At 46.0% G+C, this 25,615-nt stretch overlaps 1 protein-coding gene across 4 annotated transcripts in view; it reads left to right on the top strand.

Annotated features, from left to right (window-relative positions):
• Positions 1-2,085: 2,085 nt before the first annotated feature.
• The window catches only part of Bcl2l1 (BCL2 like 1), a 52,997-nt gene continuing 29,467 nt past the window's right edge, over positions 2,086-25,615 (top strand). The window contains exons 1-2 of one of the 4 annotated variants that reach the window (XM_076849027.1): positions 2,086-2,285; positions 3,698-4,373. In XM_076849027.1, coding sequence (XP_076705142.1) covers positions 3,810-4,373 — 564 coding nt within the window. In that variant the 5' untranslated portion in view covers positions 2,086-2,285; positions 3,698-3,809. Of the gene's footprint in view, positions 2,286-2,995; positions 3,411-3,679; positions 4,374-25,615 lie in introns of those variants that run through there. The other 3 variants (XM_076849025.1, XM_076849024.1, XM_076849023.1) reach the window with 3 other exon arrangements.

Below are 25,615 nucleotides of genomic sequence, written 5' to 3'. Positions count from 1 at the left end.
TTTTTTTTAAGAGAGAGAATTTTAATATTTATTTTTCTTAGTTTTCGGTGGACATAACATCTTTGTTTGTATGTGGTGCTGAGGATCGAACCCGGGCCGCACGCATGCCAGGTGAACGCGCTACTGCTTGAGCCACATCCCCAGCCCATAAATATTCTCTTGAACACACCTTGGGAATGCAAACCAAGAAATAGGTTATAAGTGATGACCTATACCTATGTGATAGAAGCTGGGAACTGAAAAGCAGGTGGAAGAGGACTTAGTTTCTATTCCATGCTCTTTTTTATTTAGGTTTCTGTACCCTTCCTTTCCCAGGGCCTTGTGAATACTAAGCTAGTACTCTGTTACTAAACTACACCCTGAGGAGATATATACATATATATATATATATATATATATATATATATATATATATATTTTTAGAATTTAGAAAAAGGAAAAAGAAAGTTTATTGCTTTGCTGGCAAAGAAACACAGGAGACTCCAGTTCCAAAGGCTGTGATTCTGCCTATCTGCAGGAACAGGATATATCTTTTTTTTTTTTTTTTTTTTTAGTTGTTGATGGACCTTTACTTATTTATATGCAGTGCTGAGAATCGAACCCAGTGCTTCATCGAACCCAGTGCCTCGCACATACTAGGCACACTTTCTACCACTGAGCTACAATCCCAGCCCCAGGATATATCTATTTTTAATCAACTAAATTTACATAAAATATTTTCACTGGGCAAGGTGGCCGCACACCTGTAATCCTAGCTATCCAGGAGGCTGAGGCACGAGATTCACAATTTTGAGGCTAGACTTAGCAATTTAGGGAGACTGTTTCAAAATTTAAAATTTAAAATGAGTCCACACTCTTTTATATGATTTCTTTGGCACATGAGGTGATGCCAGCTATATCCTCTTTAAAAGTAATTTGAACCAGGTGCGGTGGTGCATGTGTATAATTCTAGTCATCTTGAAGCTGAGACAGGAGGATCACAAGTTCAAGCCAGCCTGGATAACTTACTGAGAACATATCTCTAAAAAATAAAAAGGTCTCAGGATGTAGTTCAGTGGTAGGTTCAATCCCCAGTATTGTTATGAGAGAGAGAGAGAGAGAGAGAACTGAACAAAACAAACAACAATAAGAACAAAGCTTCAATTTTTAGAATCAATTTCAGTTCATTTCCAAGGTCAATTTTCAAACTCCTTCCCCAGTATACTTGCCCTCATTCTAGCCACACTGCTTCTGTTTCAGTTTTGGAACAAGCCAACATCTTCCTAACTCACAATATTTGCACATGTGCTTCCCTCTGCCTAAATTGATGTTGCCTAGGCGCTTAACCATCCGTTGCATTTTCAACCTTGGGTTCAGGACTGGGGATGTAGCTCAGTGGTAGAATACTTGCCTAGCATCTCAAGGAAACAAACAAATACCTGGATTCAATCATCTTTGCAAAGAGGCCAGCCCTGGCCACCCTACATAAAAATCATTGAAAATGCCTCTCTCGGCAGGAAAAGTGGGGCTTACATCTTAGACCACCCACTCTAAAGAAGACCCTCTCTCTTTACCATTTTCATTACAATACCCTAATTTACTTTTTTCATAGCATTAGTCACTATTTGCGATTATTCTACCTCTAGACAAGTTTTAGTGAAAACGAGACCATGCCTTGATCCTAAAGCTCAAACAATAACCATTTGCTGAATGAATTGATGCAGCATAGATTACGGACCATACACTGTTCTGCGGGATTTACTTAATCTTTGCAATCAGTAAGAGGCTGGTTCTATTACCCATTTATAGTTGAGGAAATGAAGATACAGTGCAGCTAAGAAACTTGCCCAATTAGCAGAGCTGGACTTCAGAGAAAAAAGTGTTTAGGCACAACGTGACCTTTTTTTTTTTTTTTCTTTTGTATACAAACTATGGATGAATTTGAACGAATGAATGGAAATGTGAATATAAACATTGATTCTTTGCGTCTCGGGATTCCTTAGGCCTTCCGCAAGGGGGTGCTCTATCCCAGGTCTTGACGCCAATCATTTAAGACGCGCGCTCCTTTTGCGTCTCGGGCTCGCGCGCGCCGCCTCGGCACCGGAAGTGACTGAGCTTGCAAGTTCCCCCCGGTCTCTTCAGGGGAAACTGAGGCCGGTTTGTTCAAGACAGACGGCGTGAGCAGTCCGCCAGGTAGGCCGGCCCGGGTCCGCGGCTCGGAACTCGGCTGTGAAGAGCCCTCCCGTTTGGAAACCACCCGGCCGATGAAGGGGGATGTGGCCCCCCACGGCTCCCTGGGCTCGCAGGTGAGAGCGCCGCCTTCCCTGTGCGTGACAGGCAATGCGCCCAATGGGAACTTTCGCCGTCCCGCTTCCGTGCCGACTGGACTCGCTGATTGGTTCAGATGGGGCGGGCCGCCGGGGGCGAGACCCCTCCTCCCATAAAGGTCTAGGGGGCGCCCCTGAGGGAGGGCGGTTGCCTAGCAACGGGGCGGTGGCTCGGCGGGTACCCGGCCTAGCAAGCGCGAGAAGCCGCAAGGCGGTAGCCCACCCACCCTGGGCTCGGGAGAGGTGCTTCCCCCAGCCCCTGAGCCCTCCCTGGGGCTCAAGAAAGCCGCGTTGGGCCTGTCCCCAGGAAAACGTGGTCTCAGCTGTGGGGGGTCTAGAGCAGGCCTAGACTCCTCTTCCTGACCGGAGGAGAGGCCCAGCGCCTCCTCTTCACCCCGTCTTTGTGCAGGGCGCCGGCGGCCATTGTGTCCGGGCGGGGAATGGAGGACCTGGCAATCCCCCACCGCCACATCCAGGGCCTTTGGGGAATTCAAAGAAAACCAGCGACGTGTGTGGGGGGTCTCTGGCCTTCAGCCTCCCGGAAAGGCCCGGGGGTGGCCTTTTCAAAGTCAGATCGCAGATCCGAGGCAGATTTCCTCCCCCTGCGTCGTTCATCGAAACCTTGAGACCCATTGAAACCTTGAGTCCCTTCAGGGTTTCGGAAGCCTCACCCAGGGCTGGTACTTAAATAGGAGGGGGGAGAAAAAAAAACTCCACTGAACCCATACCAGCCACCTCCGGGAGAGTTCTCCTGACTCCCAGTAGGAGGCGGAGAGCCAAGGGGCGTGCAAGAGCGAGGGGGCTGGGCTCCCGGGTGGCTGGAGGCCGCGGTTGCCGAGCGGAGAGGCTGTCCTCGATCCTGGCGATGCGAGGAGGAAGCCAGCGAGGGGGCAGGTTCCTGAGCTTCGCAATTCCTGTGTCGCCTTTTGGGCTCCCAGCCTACCAGGTCGCATGATCCCTCTGGCTGGAGCTGTTTTTTTTGCCAGCCGCCGTGAGGCCGGCTGAGATACCGTCAACCCGGCCGCCACCTCCTCTCCCGACCTATGATACAAAAGATCTTCCGGGGGCTGCACCTGCCTGCTGTCGCCTGAGACGGATTTGAATGTAGGTGGTGCGTGGGGGGGGGTGCAGACTGCCCATGGGGGTGACTTTCCGAGGAAGGTATTTCGGAGAAAAGGGGGTGGCCGGGGTGAAAGAGACCGATGGGATGATTCAAAGCCTGCTGGTTCTTTCAATTTGACTTCATTGAAGTCTCTTGGAACCTGGACCCAGACCTTCACAAGAGCCACAAAGAAACCAGTTCGGGTACCTGAAGGGGGAATGAGATGTTGTAGGATAAATGACATGCATATTAATTTTTTTTTTTCCTGAAGCTCTTTCTCTCTCTTCAGAACCTTATCTTGGCTTTGGATCTTAGAAGAGAATCACTAAGCAGAGACCAGACTCAGTGAGTGAGCAGGTGTTTTGGACAATGGACTGGTTGAGCCCATCTCTATTATAAAAATGTCTCAGAGCAACCGGGAGCTGGTGGTTGACTTTCTCTCCTACAAGCTTTCCCAGAAAGGATACAGCTGGAGTCAGTTTATCGATGTGGAAGAGAACAGGACTGAAGCCCCAGAAGGGACTGAATCAGAGGTGGAGACCCCCAGTGCCATCAATGGCAACCCATCCTGGCATCTGGCGGACAGCCCCGCGGTAAATGGAGCTACTGGTCACAGCAGCAGTTTGGATGCCCGGGAGGTGATCCCCATGGCAGCAGTGAAGCAAGCATTGAGGGAGGCAGGCGACGAGTTTGAACTGCGGTACCGGCGGGCATTCAGTGACCTGACATCCCAGCTCCACATCACCCCGGGGACAGCATATCAGAGCTTTGAACAGGTAGTGAACGAACTCTTCCGGGATGGGGTAAACTGGGGTCGCATTGTGGCCTTTTTCTCCTTCGGCGGGGCACTGTGCGTGGAAAGCGTAGACAAGGAGATGCAGGTATTGGTGAGTCGGATCGCAAGTTGGATGGCCACTTACCTGAATGACCACCTAGAGCCTTGGATCCAGGAGAACGGCGGCTGGGTAAGAACCACGCCCCTTGTGTGTCCCTTTTCTTTGAAGACCTCCAACAACCCTCCCGTCTCTCTTTCTGCTTGTGTTGGTGATTGTGGGAGATGTTGATTGTTAGGAGAACTGCCTAGCTTCATTTCACCACAAGAAGGTGAACTGTTTGGAAATCTGGATAACCCAGTTCCTGAAGGAACCGCATCTTTTCATTATGGTCACCCATATGACCCCACTCTTTTATACTTGTGTTCCAGTTTCTTAGCAAAGACTAACATAGCCTATGTGTTCATTTGGCTCAAAAGCTTTGAGACTGAGGAGTTCATTTGGTGTTTCCTTCCCCTTGATCCAATGGTTCACCATGCAGAGGGGTGGTGAATATAGTGCCTAGAGGATCTGATAGCCCACAAGCCCCTTCATCCTTTATCCTACAACGGTGTCAGTCCTATCCTGGCTTCCCTTCCCCAAATCAGGTTCCCTTTATTTCAGAGTTTGCATGCACAGTCCTCTTCTCAGACCACTTGACCAGGCAGGAGTTCCCGCTGGCTTGGATGGCTGAGGATCTTCTGATTTTAGGGCAGGGTAGGCTGTGCCAGTTGTGTTTGTGTTGTGTCCCCGAGTTCATTTTACCTAAAGTGTGCAACTTTCTGCATGGTTGGCCTATTTGTAAAGCTCTTGCTGTGTCACACATAAGCCCTGGGACTTTGCACCTCACTGCTCAGGGTCGGTTGGGGAGCTCCAGCTGCTCTGCATTTACTTTCCGGCCAGAACCCAGAGGCCTCTTCATCAAGCACTATTTGCTGGCAAAGCAAGAACCTGGTCTGTGGGGCTCTGAAGAACATTAAGATGTGGTAACAGACTGGACCAGGGGTATAAGTCCTGGCCCTGTCACTTAACTATGTTAACTGTGTGACTTTGGACAGGCTGGTTCACTTTTTTTTTTTTTTTTTTTTTAAGTTATAGGTGGGCACAATGTCTTTATTTTACTTTGTGTGGTGCTGAGGTTCGAACCCAGTGCCTCATGCATACTAGGCAAACGCTTTACCTTTGAGCCACAAACCCAGCCCCTGGTTTACCTTCTTAAGCCTTAGTTTCTTCCACTAAAAATGTGGCAAGCTCTTCTTGCCTTGCAGACTATTGTAAATCTTGGAGATAACATGAACACAGTAACTGATACCAGCAAGCTTCTTTTGGAATCCCCCTGCCCATCACCAAGTCAGCATGACACAGATGAGAGCTTCTTTTCTGGTGATCCCATGGGTGATTTTTACTCTTCTCTAGTGAACTCTGTCCTGTTTCCTTGCTTAAGCCCCCAGGCCCCCTAGGCAGGGAGATATGAGAGGTATTCTGTTCCTTTAGAATATTCAGAAAACCAACAGGCTGTAGAAAATAAGTCATCTATTGAAGGAGCTGAGGTGGAAGGGGCCTTGCACCCTGGACTCAGGAATGTCAAGAATGCGATTGTCCTAGGCCCTGCCTAGGGCGTGGCAGCACTTCACTACCACTGAGCTGGAGAACTCCTGGGTTTGCCCTGGAATCCACACCCTCTCTCATTTCCCATTTCTTTTCAACTTTATCAACTCTTCCCCACTGCCAGCTCTTGTAAAAGGCTAGGGGGTAAAGTCAATGGAGGTCAGATGACTGGGTGGAGTTGGGGGAGATAAAATGGTGGGAGGCGGTGGTCTCTTTAAAGCTAAGGGTGACCAGATTTGAAAGCCAATCTGTAAATGAACTCCCTGGGGGGATAAATGATTAAATAGTTTGTGTAGTGACGTCCTCTCTTCCCTCCTGCTTTGATTCTCTTTTGGGGCAAATATTTGTTCAGCTGATTACAGGAGGGACAGGATTACAGCATTTCAGACACACCCTCTGAGGCATCTCCAGGTAGGGACTTGAGCCCTTTGCCCACTTTGCCTGACTATTGTCTTTGGCCCCTGGTCCTAATACCAGGTGGGTTATCAGCTATCAACAAAAGGTAGTCAGTCTGGTAGAGGTGCCTGATCTGCCAGCCTGCCTCTGTAGAGAGCTACCCTAACCAGAGAATTGCCAGCTGCCCAGTGTTGCATGTGAAAGGAGGCTTAGACACAGCAGCTTTGGGCAAGTTTGTTAGGTTTCCACTGGATTGAAATTCCATCTTCCATCTCTGCTCGAGAATTATCAGAGCCTGTTGGACAACATACCACATGTCACTTCCTCTTGGTGAACAGAGGGGATGTGTGCAGAAGAGCCAGTTATGTCAGAACCATTTCTGGGCATGCCTTCCTCCCCTGAGGCCAGAGGGGGAAAGAATATTTGACTCAGGATCCTTTGAGCCTGGGTAGAAGAGACCTGCCAACTTCCCTCTCAGGTGTTGTCCTGCTCCGAGCTGCACAGACTGGCTGCTGCAGTGGCATCTCAGAACCTTCCTGGAGGCTGCAGCTGCGAGAGCCTTGAGTGTAGGAGTTACTGGGCTGTTCCACCCAGGGATATGCTCTAAATTTAGCATCCCTACAGGAAAAGGGGAAGGAAATTGGCCTTTATTGAGTACCTCTTATGCATTGTGTTAAATCCTTTACTTATGCAACCTATTTATTGAGCATCTACTATAAGGCAGGCAGTGTACTAGGTGCTGGCCATAAGCCAGACACGATTATCTTCTGTCATGGAAATGACATGCTCTTTTATATATTCCACACAGGAAACTTCCAAGATAGGTGTGTTCATTCGGTTTACACACAAATCTCCTAGTGGCTTAGTGGCTGACCTCAGGTAGTCTCTCAGCCAGTCAACTATCTGAGACTTTATATCAAAATTGGCCTAACTCTGAAGCCTAAACACTTTCCATCCATCTCAGGTCCAGAGAGTAATAAAGTAACCTGGATGGATGGACATAGAGAGCCAGAGATGCTGTTGGGTCAAAACATTCTTATGAAAGTGCTTATGCTGGGCTGTGGTCCTTGTATTGTTCAGGTAGCTGTGGGAAGGACAGTGCCTTTGTCACCAGTAGCAGGTTCCTACAAAGGTGTGGGTAGCCTCAGGTTCTGGCACCAGTAAAACTCAGACATGGCAGGTGTCAAGTGGATATCAGTGTTTTCCCCCATCAAAATGGGCTTCTTGTTGGTTTTTTCATCCTTAAAGCCTTCGCAGGCCCTGCCAATAGATGACAGTGGTGCATGTGCAGGGAGGTGGCTTAATTGCAGGGTGATGCTCCAAGGATTGGAATTTCAGCTTCTAGCCACCCTACCACCTGCCTGAGTCACTTGGAGAAATGCTGAACCTGTTGGTCTCTCTTGTCTGTCTCTCCCACCTGTAAAATGCAATAATGATAGCCAGCTGCCATAGCTTGACTCTAGTAAAGGATCTAGAATAAAAGCCCTTCCCCTACCTTAATTGAAGGGTAGAAGCACTTCTTTTAATGAATGGGCTTCCTCCCTCAGGGAACTGAACTTTGTCCCTGGAGTTATTCCTTAAGAAAAATAACCAGTTCCGGAAATATTCACTAGAATGTTGTATGGGCTTTCCATTGGGAAGGTGGGTGAGGACGGAGGTGGTCCAGGATACTTTTGGATAGCTGTCCTTGGAGAAACTCTTGAGTCTGATGGAAGCACCAATGCTAAGAGCATTAAGCACCGGTGTATGGGCAGAAAACATAACTTGGCCTTTCCCAGACTGCATGACTGTGTGGTCTAGTTCTGTCTGTTGCCTATTTGTTCTTCTTTGGCATGGATTTATGCTTCGTTGAAGCACCTCAGCTCCCTTTGCAAGTGTTGGCAATTCTGTGGTTTTCTTGGGGGAAACCCTATTAAGAAACCCCAAACATGGAAATTTTTAGTAATCTCATTCAGGTACCAAAATGAGGTACAAGTATCTTAGGGGCTCCCCCTTGGAACACCCACTTCTTCTGGGTGTACACTGTAGGTTGCTCTATGCCATCACAGGATTTTCCAGACTTCCTAGGAATAATTTCCCCAGTAGCCCAAAGGAGCCCTTCAGCTTCTGGTTGAAAATTACCCAGGTATTTTTTCATGGGGCCCCAGTGGAACCTGGAGGGTTTTCTTGGCTTTCTTAGGGGGCATCAACAGATTTGTTTGTGCTGCATGAAGCAGCAGTTGTTAGCTGACCCTTCCCTAGCAGATATCTGTCCTGAGGCCAGGGGGCTCAAGGTTCACCTCTATGCCCAACCTTCCTGGTTTTTCCAGCATCCCCAGCCTTCTATCATGGGACTGTCTTTTTAGCAATTGTGGTTTTGTCTGGGTTTAGTACTGCTTAAATAGATATGGGATAATTCCCAGTGTGCTGCTCTTCTACAGTAGCAGAATCTTCTACTGTCTTAATTTACCAAGGATTCTGTGCCCCACCTCAACCTCCACCCTAAATTCATGGAGTCCTCCCCAATTCCCTCCATTTTCTTTGAGAGTCACACTGTCCTGGACCACCTTCTCAGCTGTCCCTGCAGCTCATAGTCTGTACCATTCCCACTTGGCCAACCTGAATCAGACAGTTCCACTGGATCTTTTTGTTTAGCCTGGGCAAGAGAAGACCCAGGAAAATATGTTGCTAGCTCGCACACCTGTAATCCCAGCAAATTGGGTTGCTGAAGCAGGAAGATCACAGGTTCAAAGCAAGGCCCTATGCAACTTAGTAATTACTAAGACCCTGTCTTAAAATTAAAAACAATCTGGGGATATGGATCAGTGGTTAAGATCTCCTGGGTTCAATTCCAGGTACACACAAAAAAAGGGCTTCTCCTTTTTTTATTGGTATGATCCCTGCAAAACTGGCATAAATGGAAAGAGGCTAATAATGGTAGAGTTTTTAAGTTAGCATAGAGAAGACATTTCTCACAACTCCTACCTCAGGGTTAGGAGCTTCCTAAGGGTGGAGTCCACATCTTGTCTGTACTTGTTTCCTTAGTTCTGAGCACAGGTCTTGGGCATAGCAGGCACCTAATGAGATACTCAATTTCCAAAGATACAGATTTGTTGGATCAGAGTAACAGTTATGGGAAGGGCCCTTTTCCTAATCCTTCATTTGTTATTTGTTGTATACCAGGTTATCCTAAGTACTGGGGTATAGCAGTAAATAAAACTAAATTTCTATCCTCATGGAGCTCACAGTTTAGTGGGGAGAGACACAAAAAATGCATAATTACATAACAACATTTCTATCAATGATAGATTGCGTATACCATAGTAGCCCCATAAAATTATATGGTGTAGTGACACTGGATTCATCTTAGTTTGTGTAAGTATACCCTGGTGTTCACACAGCAACCAAAGCTCCCAACAACGCATTTCTCCCATCCTTGTTAAGTGATGCATGACTATACATATATGTATCAGGTGATGTTTAAGTGCTCTGAAGCAAATAAGGCAGGTTGGGGCATAGGGTGTGCCTGACAAGGAAGGGTGGTGCTGCAAGTTTAAGTGATCAGGCCTAGGGTTTGTGGTTCAGTGGTGGAATGCTTGAATAGCATGCCCAAGACCCTGGGTTTGATCCCCAGTAATGTCTAAAAAAATGACCAAAGAAGATACAGGGGAATGAGAAATGGCTTTCCTCCACCCATCTAGGTTTGGCTGGGCTGTGAATTAAATTGATGTAAGAGAGATTAATAGGAAGGGGAAAACATGATAATTAATTGCAATATGCATGGGAGTCTCACAAAATATGAGACTCAAAAGAAGGGCTAGATGATCGAAGCTTATACAGTGTGCCCATCTACTGAGAGGAAGGAATAGGGTCTTGGTATTTGAGGTGGTGGGGGTGGCAATGGTGGGGAGAGTGGCAAGCCAAATTATGAGAAGGTGAGGGTGAAAGGTCTATTGAGTAAAGGTTGTCTTGTGCGGACTCCAAGGCTTGGGTAATAAACTGTTGTCTGAAGTGGCCCTCTTTCTGTTATAGATACTTTTATTAACATAGATTTTTCTTGATAGATGTCAATGTCTTTGACAAAAGGACAATATTTCAGAACTACTCCTGTGCCTGCAGTTTCTCAAAATAACCAATTCAAAGTATGCCAAAGCTGGGTGGGTGGCACATGCCTGAAATCCCAGCTACTCAGGAGGCTAAGACAGGAGAATCACAAGTTAACACCAGCCTCAGCAACTTAATGAAGCCCTATAAGCAACTTATCAAGACTCTACTTCAAAATAAAACTTAAAAAGAGCTGGGGATGAGGATGTAGCTCAGTGGTAAAGCCCCCCTAGTTTCAATTCAATCCCTAATATATGCATATTCATGAAGTATACTTTTTGGTTGGCATATTGTTGTTTCCCTACTGTTGTACTTGAGTAGTATGTGGGGTCCTAACAAAGGTATTATCTACAGGTGTTATTTAAACCTAGACGTGAAGGAAATGAAGTGGATGGATGGTGTGGGTCCCTAGAGAAAGAGTATTTCAAGCAGAGGGAATGGTTTCAGGAGGGAATGTGCTTGTCATTTTCAAGAATGGGCAAGGAGAACAATGTCACTGGAGAAGAAACACTGAGAGGCTCTATGGTAGGAGGTGAGTTGAGGATGGGGGAGGAGAGGGAGGTAGCAGGGAGTCAGGACACCCAGGACATTACAAGCCACGATGAAGCTTTGGCTTTGGAAGGAGAGAAAGGCAAAAGGTTTGGAGCAGGGGAGATAATGCTCTGAATTCTGCAAGGGTGACAACAAGCAGCCTAGTGAAGAGGCCCATGCAACTGCCAAGAAAAAAAAACACCTAGTAGCTTTGACAGAGGAGGTAGAGGTGATAAGGAGGCACGTAAAACAAAACTAGGCTTGCATGTGGTATATTGATGGGTCCACCCAGCCATCTTGGAAGTTGGGTTTTTCAACCACTTGAAGATCCTAAAATCAGGGCTACATAAGCTAACTATTTTTCAGGAATACTTCTCTCAAATTTGACATCCTGGTGAATGTTCCTTCGTCATTCTAGCGGTATTTCTGTCTGATAACTGTGGTTTGTCTGGGGCCAGGTTCCAGATCATCCATGTCTAGCTAGCTGTGTGACCTCGGGCAAACTCTTTTGACCTCCCTGAACTTTGGGGCCAGTAATAATACCTGCTTCACCGGGTGGTAATGAGGACCCAAAGAGATGTGCCAGAGATGTGTGGAGCCTGGTACCATGCTAGTGTCATAATTTTTATTATTTTTATCACAGAACTCTTATCAGAGACTGTTAACCAAAATTTTTTGTGGGGGAGGGGTGGTACTGGGAATTGAACCCAGAACCCAGGTGCACTTTTACTGAGCTACATCTCCAACCTTTTTTTTTTTTTAAATTACTTTTTTAGTTGTCAATAGATCTTTATTATTTATTTATATGTGGTGCTGAGGATTGAACCCAGTGCCTCACACATGCTAGGCAAGCGCTGTATTACTGAGCCACAGCCCCAGCCCTTCGACCTTTTTATTTAGAGCACAGGGCCTGGATAAGTTGCTGAGACTGACCTCAAACTTATCTTCCTGCCTTAGTCTCAAGTTGCTGGGATTACAGGAGTACAACACCGTGCTTCACGCTGGATCTTGAACACCTATTCTCTTTTTTAGTCATTGTGACACACAGACACATCCTCAGAACACACCTGACATGGGAGGAGGTGCATAGTGTTTATGTGCCATGGTGGTCCAGGAGTCCAAATCCAAGTTCTGCTCTCAACTTTTCACTTCAGCCTCTAGGCACTAGTTTCCCCTCTGCAAGATGGAGGTCTTGAAGTGGACAGCCTAGGAATGCTGTTTCTCACTAGCCTCTGGCCTTGAGGCAGATTTCACTTAACATTAAGGCACGTTTCACATGAGTTATGTTTTAGGATGGTTGTTTCCTGCCAATAGATGCCGCATCTTCATTAACCCCATTGTGAGCTCCGCCTCAGCCTCGCACATTACCGCTTACAAAGCACTTGCATATCCACCTTGCCTTTTTAGGCCCTATAACCACCCCAAGAAATGAGCAGGAAGGATGTTATACCCATTTCACAGGAGGTGAGAGAGATGAAATGTAAGGGAGTCCAACTGGTATAAGGGATGAAGCAACTTCGCTACTCAGTTGCTCTGTGACCTGGACAAGTCTTTTAACTTATAAATGGCTATAACAGTAGCACAGTAGCACCTCCTCCTGAAGAGTCAGTGGGTTAATTCATTTCCAAAGGCTCTCAGAAAATAATTGTTGCTGGCAGCAGCACCATCATCTTCCCAGGCCGCTTCAGTCACTTGTCTACCCTACCACTTCTAACATTGATTTTTGCAAATAGTGTTTTCATAGAAAGAAACTGCCTTTGGGACCTTCTGCTACTTGGTTTCATCCCTGATGAGATTCTCAGGCCAAACTTCCAGTGAGCTCCAAGCTACAGGGCTTTTTGGGCAGACTCCAGAGCTCCCCTCGGAACTAGAGGTTTTCTCTTGCTCTTCAGGAAATGCCATTGCAATGACTTCCATGGACTGCTTCCTGTCCCAGCCCAGCAGCCGAATTCCTGCCTGCAGGAGTGTGGAAACTGGAATAATGTCCCTAGAGGCTTCTCCAACTACTTTTTTTGGACACGGCCCTCCCTTTCCTCTTGTCATTTACTTTCTTTGCTCCCACCTCCTTCCCCCTCCACCTAGCTTCTCTCCTCTAGCCTATGATTCTCCCTTTAAGATCTGGAAAATTCCTTTCTGTTCAGTTTCGCTAGACTGTTCCCTTACCCCACCATAGGCAGTGGGGGTCAGTTGGAACTCCTGAGTTCCCTCCATGGCTTCATCATTCAAAAGCAGTGTCAGTCATGGACTCCCCATAGAGGGCATTAAACATGTCACTTGGAGTGCCCTGTGTCATCCATTAACTGAGTTCCCCCAGGAGTTCCCACCCCACCTCTGCATAGGACAGAGATTGCTAGGAATGATCTCTGAAGTTTGGTGGAGTAAGACGGAGCCTGCCACCCCTCCCCCAGCCACCTTTCTGGAGGAAGCTAGAAGGTTGAAACCTTGTTGGACAATCATCTGAGGAATGGAAGCTGGCCTGGGAGGGGATTGGAATGTACTCAACTATGCCTCAGATCCTTTGTTCCACTCTTGAAAGGGAAACATTCCCCTCCCTCCTCCCTGGCCACACACACGTGCCTTTGTTCCCCAAGTCAGAGTCAGGCAGGGCCAGGAACACGGTGTCCCTTCCAAGGAGCCTAACTCCCCTCCCTAGAGGCTAGCCACTGGTCAGTGGGACTGGAATTTTTGCCCAAGAGCCCCCAGCCTCATGTCCTTTGCACAGAAGAGGCTGAAAACTTGGCTACAAACAGCTGCCCAGGCACTTCTAAAATTATTCCCTGGGATGCCCAGGTCCCAGGATTCAACAGTCCCTCCCTCTTATTCCGCTTGGTGATGAATATTATTGTTAACATTGCTATTAATAGCACCTAACTTTTATTGAGTGCTTAACTTTTATGCCATGCATTGTTCAAAGTGCTTTACATGTATTAATTGATTCCATTCTCACAGCGACACTCTGAAGTAAGGACTATTATTATCCCCTTCTCAAACATAAGGAAACTGCTGGTGGCAGTGGTACATGCCATAATTCCAGCCACTGGGGAGGCTGAGGCAGGAAGATCATATGTTTAAGGCCAGTTTAGAAGTCTCTGTCTCAAAATTTAAATGGAAAAAAAAAAAAAGTGATATCTCATGTGAGCCCCTGGGTTCAATCCCCAGCACTGCCAAAAAAACAAAAACAAAAAAAACCCTGAAGTACAGAGAAGTTAAGAATCACAACGTAGTACAGTTATTAGTGGCAAAGCCCAGGAGGGTAGCATCCAAGCTCCCACTTTTTTTCTTCCTTTATGGTACTGAGGATCAAACCAGACCTTGAATGTTCTATCAAGTATTGTAAACACCGAGTCACATCCCCAGCCTTTTTTTCTTTTTTCTCTTTTTTTTTTTTTTTTTGAGACTGGAGTTTGTCCCTGAACTTTTGATCCTCCTGCCTCAGCCTCCCAAGTAGCTGGAATTACAGGCATGCCCCACCATGCCTGGCTCCAAGCTTTCACTTTTAAACACTGCACTGAGTTCCCTCTGTCAGTTCACCAGTGTCTAGATGATTGTTGGCACATATCCAGTGTTCAAATACAGGACAGGCCTTTATTGACGTCATCTCTGTGCTATCCCAACAACCTTATCGTTACAAGACACTGAGATTTGGGAGGGCTTGCAGTTAGCAGCAGGCAGAATCAGAATTTGAAACCAGACCTGTCTTACTCTAAAGCCTGTGCTTTTTATCTCTAATCCTTAAAAATCTTATAGGGTAGGTGGTTATCTTCATTCCGTTGAGAAAACTGAGGCTCAGAAAAAGACCATATGCCCAGGCTTCAAGGCTAGTACCAAGAAGAACTGGGATTCAAATTTGGGACGTGTGGCTTCACAACTCTCTACCTCTTTAGTAGTCTTAGCATAGTGACAATTCCTTTTGTGTGAATTGTAATGCTTTATAATTTACCAAATGCCTGTATATCTGTCATTTTCCAGCAAGGTAGATGAGGTGGAATGTTCACCCTCATTTCCAAGGAGAAAATCAAGGCAAGGGAGCTCGTCCACAATAAGTGGCAGCCTCAGAATCTGTGTTCTCTCTTTTTACCTGGTTGAACCAATATTGCTTGCCTCCTTAAGGGTTTTTGTTTTTTTTTTTTTGTACCAGGGATTGAACTTGGGGGTATTGAGTCACTGAGCCACACCCCAGCCCTATTTTGTATTTTATTTAGAGACAGGGTATCCCAGAGTTGCTTAGCACCTTGCTTTTGCTAAGGCTGGCTTTGAGCTCATGATCCTCCTGCCTCAGCCTCCGGAGCTGCTGGGATTACAGGTGTATGCCACCACGTCCTGGGAATTTTGTTTTTTTGATTACATCAGCAAATACTGACAAATGCCTTAAATGCGTTAAATGATGCAATATCTTGGCTGTGATGGTGAGTGGGACTGAATGCCATATCCCAGTGGTCTGTGTCAGTGTTCCACACCTTGGGCCTGGCTAATGTCCCTTTGCCATCCAAATAAGTCTCTGTATTACCCATCTGCCCTCTTCATGTCCCAGGCATGCCAGGCAGGGTTTGTTGTAGTTATTGTGTGTGTGGTCAGCTTTCCATTGCTGTGACAAAAATACCTGAGGGAAACAATTTCAAAGGAGGAAAAATTCATGTTGGCTCATGGTTTCAGAGGTTTCAGTCCATTTGGCTCCATTGTTTCTGGGCCTGTGGTGAGGCAGAGCATCGTGGCCGGGAGCATATGGTGGAAAAAAGCTACTCATCTCATTGCCGCCTTGAAGCATAGAGAGAGCATATGAGAGAGGAAGGGGCCTGGGACAAAAAGTACCCTTCAAGAACACCTCCCACTGATCTACTTCCTCCAAGGAAGCTCCACCTCCTGAAGTTTGCACCACCTCCAAGTAGCCCCGTAAGTATGAATCAGTCTAGGGATCATTCCTGTGATGAAGTTAGAGCCCTCATGATCAAGTGTCTCAAAGTCTCCGCCTCTGAACACTGCTACATTGGGGACCAGGCTTTTAACCTGTGAGTTTTGGGTGGACATTACAGATCCAAACCATTAACAGTATGTATTTCTTCACTATCGATACACACCTAGACAAAACCCTGGACTCTTAGTTGAAACAGCTTGACTTCTTCCTGGTGACATAAAACTAGTCAACCCAGTTTCCAATTCTCATCCATAAGCCTAAGATGAGAGTGCCAACCTACCAGGGAAACAAGGCATAAATGAAAACATGAAATGCAGGGGGGCTTTTTAGTAATAATAACAGGTATTATGTATTGAGTGCTTGCTTGCTTTGTGCCAGGGGCTGTGTTTATGCCCTTGATATAATCTTATTTGGTCCCCACGACTGCTGTGGTGTAAAGAAGGAGAATCCAGGGCTCAAAGAGGTAGAGTAGAGTATACACAAAGATGTATCTGGTGTCAAAACATATCTTTTTTTTTTTTTTAATAAAATTTTTTTAGTTGTAGATGGATACAATACTTTTATTTACTTTTGTGTAGTGCTGAGAATGGAACCCAGTGCCTCATACATGCTAGGCAAGTTCTCTTTTTTTTTTAAAGAGAGAGAGAATTTTTTAATATTTATTTTTTAGTTTTTCGGCGGACACAACATCTTTGTATGTGGTGCTGAGGACCAAAACCCAGGCCGCACGCATGCCAGGCGAGCGCACTACCGCTTGAGCCACATCCCCAGCCCACTAGGCAGGTTCTGTACTACTGAGGTACAATCCCAGCCCATCAAAACGTATCTTTTAACCACTCTGTCCTTGCTTTTTGTGCAGGCCGGGACTAGATTATTTTTTACCCTGAGTACCTGACATGAGGCCCAGAGTTGGACAAGGGCTAGACCAAGGTCTGCTCAGTAAACATGAGGGGTTGTTGCTATTGGATGCAGGCAAGGCTACACAAATGAATCTCAGCCCCTAAGGAATCAAACTCATCTGAAGCAGTCAGAATAAACCTAAAAACTCTTAGTGAATGGCTTGTGCCATGTCTGTGGTATAGGCTCTAAAAGAAGAAGAGGTCAGACCCACTGGCTTATCCCACAGTGCCCCGGGCCCCTGCCAAATGGGCCCACTTCCACTTACCCTCTGAAGCCTGGGGCCTAAACCCTCAGCCTACATCATGTCCCTGAACCTTTTCCCTGGCCAGCTGCAGTGCCACTCCAGATGCAGATGCCCTTCTGCACCAACAGTGGAAAGGGTAAGGAAGAGGGGGCAGTGTTGACTAATCCCAGCTTTCTCCACAATGTAGCTTTGTACAATTCACACTGACACTTCAGTTTCCTCATCTGTAAAATGAAGATAATGGCAATTAATCTGTTTTTCCTCTGCCCAGATCTCTCTTCCCCTAGATCCGGCTGTCTCATCATTCAGGTCTCAAATATCACTTCCCCAGAGGCCACTCATGTTTACATGTTTACTGTCTGTCTCTTCCAGGAAAACATGAGCTCCCAGAGTAGAGGGGCTTTGTCTTGGTTTTCCCTTCATTCCCGGCATCTAGCAGAGTGCTTGTCACAAATATTTGTTGAGTGAATGACTATGTAGATAACATCATCTAGGCCGCCACCTGGCATTCAGAGGCTCAGTCAGTGTTAGGCACCATCACCTGTTAGGAGGATGTGGAGTATGAAGGCTGTAAGGAGAAAGAAAGGAGGCGAGGGCAGCCTTGTTGGGTGAAACCACCCAGACAGATCTGGAGGGTGGGTGTGTAGGAAGCACTTGGGAGATGGTGAGGAGGCAGACTGACTGAAGATGAAGATCATCTGGGCCGGCCGTAAAGCTGGTCAGGCAAAAGGGATGGCAGAGGAAGGGGAATGGGATGGCTAGTGGTAGAAGTAGGTCCAATGGGGAGAGGCCCAGAGCACCCACTGATGCAGTCAGGTCAGCAGTAACCCCTGGGAAAAAGAATCCCTTGTCAGCCGAGTTCCCCAGACTGAGCTGCAGGGAGATGAAAGCCAGAGGCACCTGTGACCTGCAGATCAGGAAGACTGCCCTGATTGTTATCCTGGGGCTCAGAACCAGGTGCAGATTCAAAGGATTGATTGAAGCCTTTTGGTAACTCTGGCCTCAGCAGGATAAATATCACCTGTCTCCTGCCACCTGCTGTGATGATGCCAGGAAGGTGCCCTGGGCAGGCCCAAAGGGTCCTGACTTTCTAAGTGTCCTGGTGGACTGAGAAAATACCCTCCAAGAGGGGCCACTTCTTTCCTGCCCTACCACGCCCCCTCTGAAGGGCTCAGTTGACAATAAAGTATCTCCTGCCCAAGAGTCCCCACATGGTTTCTGCCCAAGTAAGGCAGAGGTGGAGTCGTTGACAGCTGGACTCAGCTGGGGGAGAGGGGTCAGTTTGGGAGCAGGTGCAGATTTCGGGGAGGGAGGAGCCTGAAGGGAAGTAGGGATCTTAGTAGGCTGCAAAATTTCCCTCCCCATCCCCCAGCCACAGCTGGCTTCTCCAGGAACCTGATGACCTAGTTACAATGCTTAGAAAAAGTTAGCTTAGCTTGCAGTTCAGGGCTATGCCAGTGTCTCCCCTCTGAAGCTTCTTGGGTCCAGAAGGTGCCCTGGCATTTCCCAAAGGGGGTTCCATGTGAAGGACGTGTACCCTATCACATGTACAGGCTTCTTGCCTCCTTTGGATCACCTCCCCACCAATCCCAGGGAGAGAGGACTTCCCTAGTCCCCAATGTCTTCTGTTTCTCTCTGGGGGACTAGTGGGTGGCAAAGGAAGGCCACCAACTTCTTCCCTTTGGGTCAGCAGAGAGGGAGAAACTTTCTTCTAGTATTTTTTTTTTTTTTTTTTTTTTTTTAGTGCGTGCCTTGCCACTTCCTCCTTGGGAGAAATTTTATCACTGTTAACAGAGTCAGGTACAGGGGCTGGGGTTGTGGCTCAGCGGTAGAGCGCTCACCTCTCATGTGCGAGGCCCTGGGCAATCCTCAGCACCACATAAAAACAAATAAATAAAAAGTTGTGTCCAACTACAAAAAAAAATTTAAAAAAAAAAGTCAGGTACAAAATTTGACAAATTCCTTGGCAAATTGCTTAATCTCTCCTAGCCTTAGTTTTCTCATCTATAAAAAGCAAATAACATAGTGCTTTTCTTGAAACACCAGTGAACATGAAAATCCCTTATAAGATGCATGGAGCACTAAGCATGGGCCCTAGTAATGCCTTAACCCTTACTGTTGTTACTATTATTACCAGATTGCAATCATAGGTAATCAGGTTGCTGTGTTACTGGAGTTACTCTCCAAGAACAAATTTTCAGACTGACAGAATATGTGGACATCCTTTGGACCAGAGTATAGGGATCTGAAGACTCCTACAGCTGGTGGTCTTAGCTCACAACCTTGTCCCCCAGCTCCTCCCCTAGGGCCTCAAGTCATAACTTGTACACAGTTTGACCAGTGTTATTGACTTCAGTGTTTGTTTGTTGCCCAGTTGGAAGACTTAGTGAGTTAAATACGTTTATAGAAACATGCCTAGCCCATGGTAGGTAGCACATAGTAAGTGTTGGACACATTCAAGTAATTTAACAGGGCATATGAGAACTCGGGTTTTCTAAGATGGCCCCACTCCTTGTTTGCTGGAGTCTGTGAGCCTCTTGCCAAGCTCTGCCTGTTGCCTCATGTGTTGAGGAAAGATAACACCCGCCTTGCTCCATCGTGGGCTAGCAGGGAGGCCCAGGGAGGCGATAGATGAAAAAGCACTTTGAGAACCAGCAACTTTGGTCTTGCTGCTGTTCCTTCTTGATTAAGATCACAGCCGTGACTGTGTAATTCATTCATTCATATTCATTGAACCAACAAGCATTTTTAAAATATAAGCAACATCTTGGGCTGGGCTTGTGGCTCAGTGGTAGCTCTGAGAGCCCTTTCCTAGCATTTGTGAGGCACTGGGTTCAATACTCAGCACAAAGCACCACATAAAATAAATAAAGGCATTGTGTTCATCTACAACTAGAAAAAAATTCTTAAAAAAAAAAAAAAACAATATCTTGTCCTGCTTCCTGAATGTGGACAACTTACTTCTCTCATTTGGCCTGGACATCTATAAAAGTGGGAATATTTTATGGATGGGTTGCTTCACAGGTTGTTGAGAGAAAACAAAGCAAGGGGCTGAGTTTATGGAGGATAGAAAGGGTCTTATTTACCATGATCAGCTACTGTTGGGCCTAGCACATGGTGACTGAGTGTTTAATGACCAAGTTAACAAACATTCCTAATGATGAATGGAGTATGTAAAGTGTCCTGTCAGTACCTAGTGCAGAGTGCTCACCAGATTCTTTCCTTTCCTCTCACTGTGAGACTCATTATTCACTGATTCAGCCATTGGTTGCCTTCTGCTTTGGATTAGTAAACAAAGTAGGACTCCAAATGTGACTCAAATAGGAAGTAGAAATGAGTATCACTCCTAATCCCAGGACATTCATGCCCACCTAGGCTGGACTCCAGAGTGGGCGCTGTGACCTACAAGGCTCTCCTTGACTTCCATTTTAACACTCTGGTCGGTCTCAGTGTTGCTTAAACATAAAACCCAGAGCACAGCAGGCCTCACCCTCTGATTCAGAACAAGAACAACCACACCTTGTTCTACCCATTCTCCATCGGCAAATCTGTGAGAAGAATTTTCCTTTGCTCACAGCACCCACATTCAGATGGAACCCTAGGGACTACCATGTCAGGGAAATTCCCAGGGAGTCACTCAGAAATGGCTCTTTCCTTTGGGGCAGAGTGCAGGGATGGAGCCCAAATCTAAGGCCCTTGGTCTCCTGGGACTGAGTCAAGCAGCAGGTGCAGGTATGAGGGTCGGGGCTAGTGGCTGAGTGGTGAAACTGAGAGGTTTGTAGGGCCAGAGGAGAGGTCATTACAGAGGAAACTGCCTGCTTGTCCATGCAGGTGGCTGGGCACCTGGGTTGAGAGGGATTCTGGGTCTGATTAGTGGTGGAAGGTGGCATTGCATATTAACATCCCAAGCCTTAGAGAAACCTGTGGAACCCCAGAGCAGAGTCTGCAGTTGGCACCCAAGCTAGCCCTTTTAACCCTTCTCAGAGCCCTTCAGTGTGATAGGCTCCTCATGGGCTTCACAATACCTACTGCTGGAAAATATCCATGGACAGTGGCATAATAACCTGGTTTTATTTTGGGGGCCCCTGCTGTGTACTGGACGCTGTGCTGGAACTCTTTATGAGAAGGGGATGGTTTTATCATAGGAAGCATGGGCTCTGGGATCTGATGGTGTTGGGTTTGACTGAACATCATCACAAAATCACTCTTGGCCTCTGGACACGTATCTTCCCATCTCTGAGCCTCAGGGATGATACTATTACCTGCCTGGGGTGTCTTATTTTGTATGTGGTGCTGGGGATTGAACCCAGGGCCTTGAAAGCACTCTGCCAACTGAGCTATATCCCCAGCCCTAATAGACAACTTTTATTGAGTATTTCTACTTCAATTTTATAGGTGTTAATTCATTAAATTCTCAAAATAGTATCATTGAAGTGAGAGCTTGTATTCCCATTTCACAGAGAAGTGAGACATAGAGAAATTAACGAAGTTAATCAAAGATTTGAACCCAGATTGTCTGACTCCAATGCCTTTGTCCTATCTGTGCATAGGAGGGGCCTAATACCTCTTGCTGCTATAACTGTTGTATTTAGTATTGTAGCTGTCTGTGGTTTGGGTCTCTCTGCTGAATTCTGAGCTCAGTGAGAACCAGAGACCCATCTTATTCACCTTGCATCCCCAGAGACCAACATAGTACTCATAGTACTCATTAATAATTGCTTAATGGCTGGGAATATTCCCTCTCTTCATTAATCAATCAGTAGCTCTCTATCGACCATTTCCTGTAGGCTAGCTTTGAGCTAAGTCCTAGGAGGAATGTAAAATACAACTGTGGCTCTGTAACTGGAAGATTGGGTGTGTGTGTGGGGGGGGGGGGGCGCATTCCAGAGCTCTGTGTCATTGGCAGAAACTTCCACACTGGAGGCAGAAACAATACAGGTGGCTTGGGGATGTTTTCCAAGCTGGGATTCTCACCCCTCCCAGAGTGGGCCACTCCCTCCCACTGCAGAACAGGTACCACCACACAAGTTTCCTACTCCTGTCTAGGGTAGGAATCACTCCAGTCTCATCCACTACATCCTCATCTTTCTTGCTCAGACCCAGTTCATAGGATCTTAGAAAACCACTCCTATCCCATTACTAGGCCAGAGTGATCTTTTAAAGACCAACTTCAGATCTTATAACATTCTTGCTTACAACCCCACCTGTGGCCTCCTCCTGCACTTGGAATAAAAGCCTGAGTCCTTATCTAGGCCTACATGATCTGTTAGTCGCTTCTTTCCATCATGCTCTCCTTCACTCTGCCCAAGCTGCATAGGCTCCTTGCCTTTCCTGGATCCTGGCATTCTCGTCCCTGTCTGAGGGATGTCTCTTTGAGATGTTCTCTCCATGTGGAATGTTCTGCTTCTGGTGTTTCCCTTCTTAGCCCACAGGGTACACCCTCTGAGTCTCTCCTTGACTTCCATTTTAACATTCTGGTCTTTTACTTTTTATTTTTGTTATAGCAACAACTTCTATCTGAAATTTTAGTTTTGTTTTCTTGTTTTTCTTCTGTGTCTTCTATTGGAATATAAGCCCCATGATTTGTGTGTGTGTGTATGTGCGCGCGCGCGCGCGCTGCTGATTGAACCCAGGGCCTTGCACATGCTAAGCATGTGCTCTAGCCACACCCCCAGCAAACCCCATGGTCATAGGGGTGAATCTTTAGTGCCTACAGCTGTTCCTTGCAGGTAGTAAATATTCAATGGATAGTTTTGGAATGAATGATTTAATCAAATGAACAAAAATAAGACATGAGAAAACAGACCCAGAGCACAAAAGCTACTGAGAATTAATAGAGTTCCTTCAGATCTGCCTTTTGAATACTCATTAAATGCCAAACACTGTACTCAGTGATTTACATGTATTACTTTTGCCACTCATCCTTAACTGTTACAATGAGTTGTTCGGAATATCATTTCTTTATACCCACAACTATAGCATTAAGAAGAAAATTGGCCGGGTGCCTGCATGCTTGTAATCTAAGCAGTTTGGGAGCCTGAGGCAGGAGCATCCCAAGTTCTAATCCAGTCTCAGTGATTTAGTGAGGTCTAAAGCAACTTAGTGAGACCCTGTCTCAAAGTAAAAATTAAAAAGGGTTATGGATGTGGCTCAATGGTAAAGCACCCCTGGTTCCAACCCCAGTACCAAAAAAAAAAGGAAAAAAGAAAACTGGACCAACTCATTTTTTTATTGGAACCTCACTTTGTTTTATAAAGAATTGGAAGTAATTTAGGAAAATTCATACAATCTAAACATAAAATGGCCAAGGGAGTCAAGTACAAGGAAAATATGGATAAGAAGAACTGAGAATAAAGATTAAGTCACACAGTTGTACACCTCCTAGGACCTTTTGAATTGAGCAACATTTTCCTACCATCCTGTATGATAACTAGCTACTGCGCAGGTTTGTTTGTTTAGGTACCAGGGATTGAACCCAGGGGCACTCAACCACTGAGCCACATCCCCAGCCTTTTTTATTTTGAAACAGGGTCTTGCTGAGTTGCTTGGGGCCTCATGTTTTGTTTGGGTTTGATGGTACTAGAGATTGAACTCCTACCATTGAGCTATATCCCCAGCCTTTTTATTTTGAGACAGGGTCTTATTAAGTTGCTGAGGCTGACTTTTAACTTGCAATCCTCCTGCCTCAGTCTCCCAAACCACTGGGATTATAGGTGTGCACCACCGTACCCAGCCTTTTATTTTCCAATTTTTTATGAGGCAGGCTTTTACTGTGTTGGGCAGGCTGATCTTGAACCTCTGAGCTCACATGATACTCTCACCTCAGCCTCCCAAATAGCTGGGATTATAGGAATGCGCCATCATGCTTAGCTTGCCCAGATTCTTGAAAAATGATGGGTTTTGGCCAGGCATAGTGGCCCATGCCTATAATCCCAGTGCTCCTAGGGAGGCTAAGACAGGAAGATCACAAGTTCAAGGACCGCCTCAGCAACTTAGTGAGACTCTTTCTCAAAATTAAAAAAAATAAAGGTGGAGCTCAGTCATAGACTCCCCTAGGTTCAATCCCCAGTACCAAAATGAAAAGAAAATGGTGGGTTTTAGAAAATCTAATCATGTGACCTTGCGGTTGTCAAGGATTTGCTGGCTCCCTGCCTCATCAACTGGGTTCCTAGATTGTGACAGAATGATCTCCTCTTCCTATCTGCTTACAGAGAGGCCAATCCAGCAGGAAAGAGTCTAGATTCCCTCCTTAGTCCTTTCTGGACCCAAACAACGTTGTTTCTTTTTTTTTTTAATTGGTTATTCAAAACATTACAAAGATTGCAGAATCACATCGGTTACACATCCACGTTTTTACATAATACCATAATAGTAACTGTTGTATTCTGCTACCTTTCCTATCCTCTACTATCCCCCCTCCCCTCCCCTCCCATCTTCTCTCTCTACCCCATCTACTGTAATTCATTTCTCTCCTTATTTTTTTCCCATTCCCCTCACAAACTCTTATATGTAATTTTGTATAACAATGAGGGTCTCCTTCCATTTCCAAGCAATTTCCCTTTTCTCTCCCTTTCCCTCCCATTTCATGACTCTGCTTAATGTTAACCTTTTCCTCCTGCTCTTCCTCCCTGCTCTGTTCTTGGTTGCTCTCATTATATCAAAGAAGACATTTGGCATTTGTTTTTTAGGGATTGGCTAGCTTCACTTAGCATAATCTGCTCTAGTGCCATCCATTTCCCTGCAAATTCCATGATTTTGTCATTTCTTAGTGCTGCATAGTACTCCATTGTGTATAAATGCCACATTTTTTTTATCCATTCATCTATTGAGGGGCATCGGGGTTGGTTTCACAGTCTAGCTATTGTGTATTGTGCTGCTATGAACATCGATGTGGCAGTATCCCTGTAGTACGCTCTTTTGAGGTCTTCAGGGAATAGTCCGAGAAGGGCAATAGCTGGGTCAAATGGTGGTTCTATTCCCAGCTTTCCCAGGAATCTCCATACTGCTTTCCATATTGGCCTCACCATTTTGCAGTCCCACCAGCAATGTATAAGAGTACCCTTTTCCCCACATCCTCGCCAGCACTTGTTATTGTTCGACTTCATAATGGCTGCCAATCTTACTGGAGTGAGATGGTATCTTAGGGTGGTTTTGATTTGCATTTCTCTGACTGCTAGAGATGGTGAGCATTTTTTCATGTACTCAAACAACGTTGTTTCAAGGAAACTTTTCCCAGATTTTTGTTTTGTTTTGTTTGGGTTTGATCATACTAGGGATTGAACTCAGAGGTACTCTACCATTGAGCTATATCCCAAGCCTTTTTATTTTGAGACAGGGTCTTATTAAGTTGCCCAGGCTGGCCTCAAACTTGTGGTCCTCTTGCCTCAGTCTCCCAAATTGTTGGGATTATAGGCATTTGCCACCCGACCTCAGGTTTATTAATTTAGGTAGTGCCATTGCAGCCCCAGTTCTGGTCTTCACATAGTTCCATTGAATTAGAGACAAAAGATGTAAGACTCATAGAAGGACATCTTGTGAAAGCTAACAAGAAATGATAAATGCCAAGTGAGCAGAGGTAAGATTTGCACTGAGATTTACAGAAGGGTTGGTGTACCCATCATAAAGGACCATGTAAACTAAGATGTGAGCATGGGCACAGAATCTCATGAAGAAACTCAGGGGTGGTCCAGTTTTGAGCATGTGTTGAAGAGTCTCTCTTAC

Source organism: Callospermophilus lateralis, chromosome 3, assembly GCF_048772815.1.
Source record: "Callospermophilus lateralis isolate mCalLat2 chromosome 3, mCalLat2.hap1, whole genome shotgun sequence".
In the NCBI taxonomy this organism is placed as follows: domain Eukaryota; kingdom Metazoa; phylum Chordata; class Mammalia; order Rodentia; family Sciuridae; genus Callospermophilus; species Callospermophilus lateralis.
Note: the sequence above shows the minus strand (reverse complement) of the source record. Positions and strands in the feature narration are given on the sequence as shown.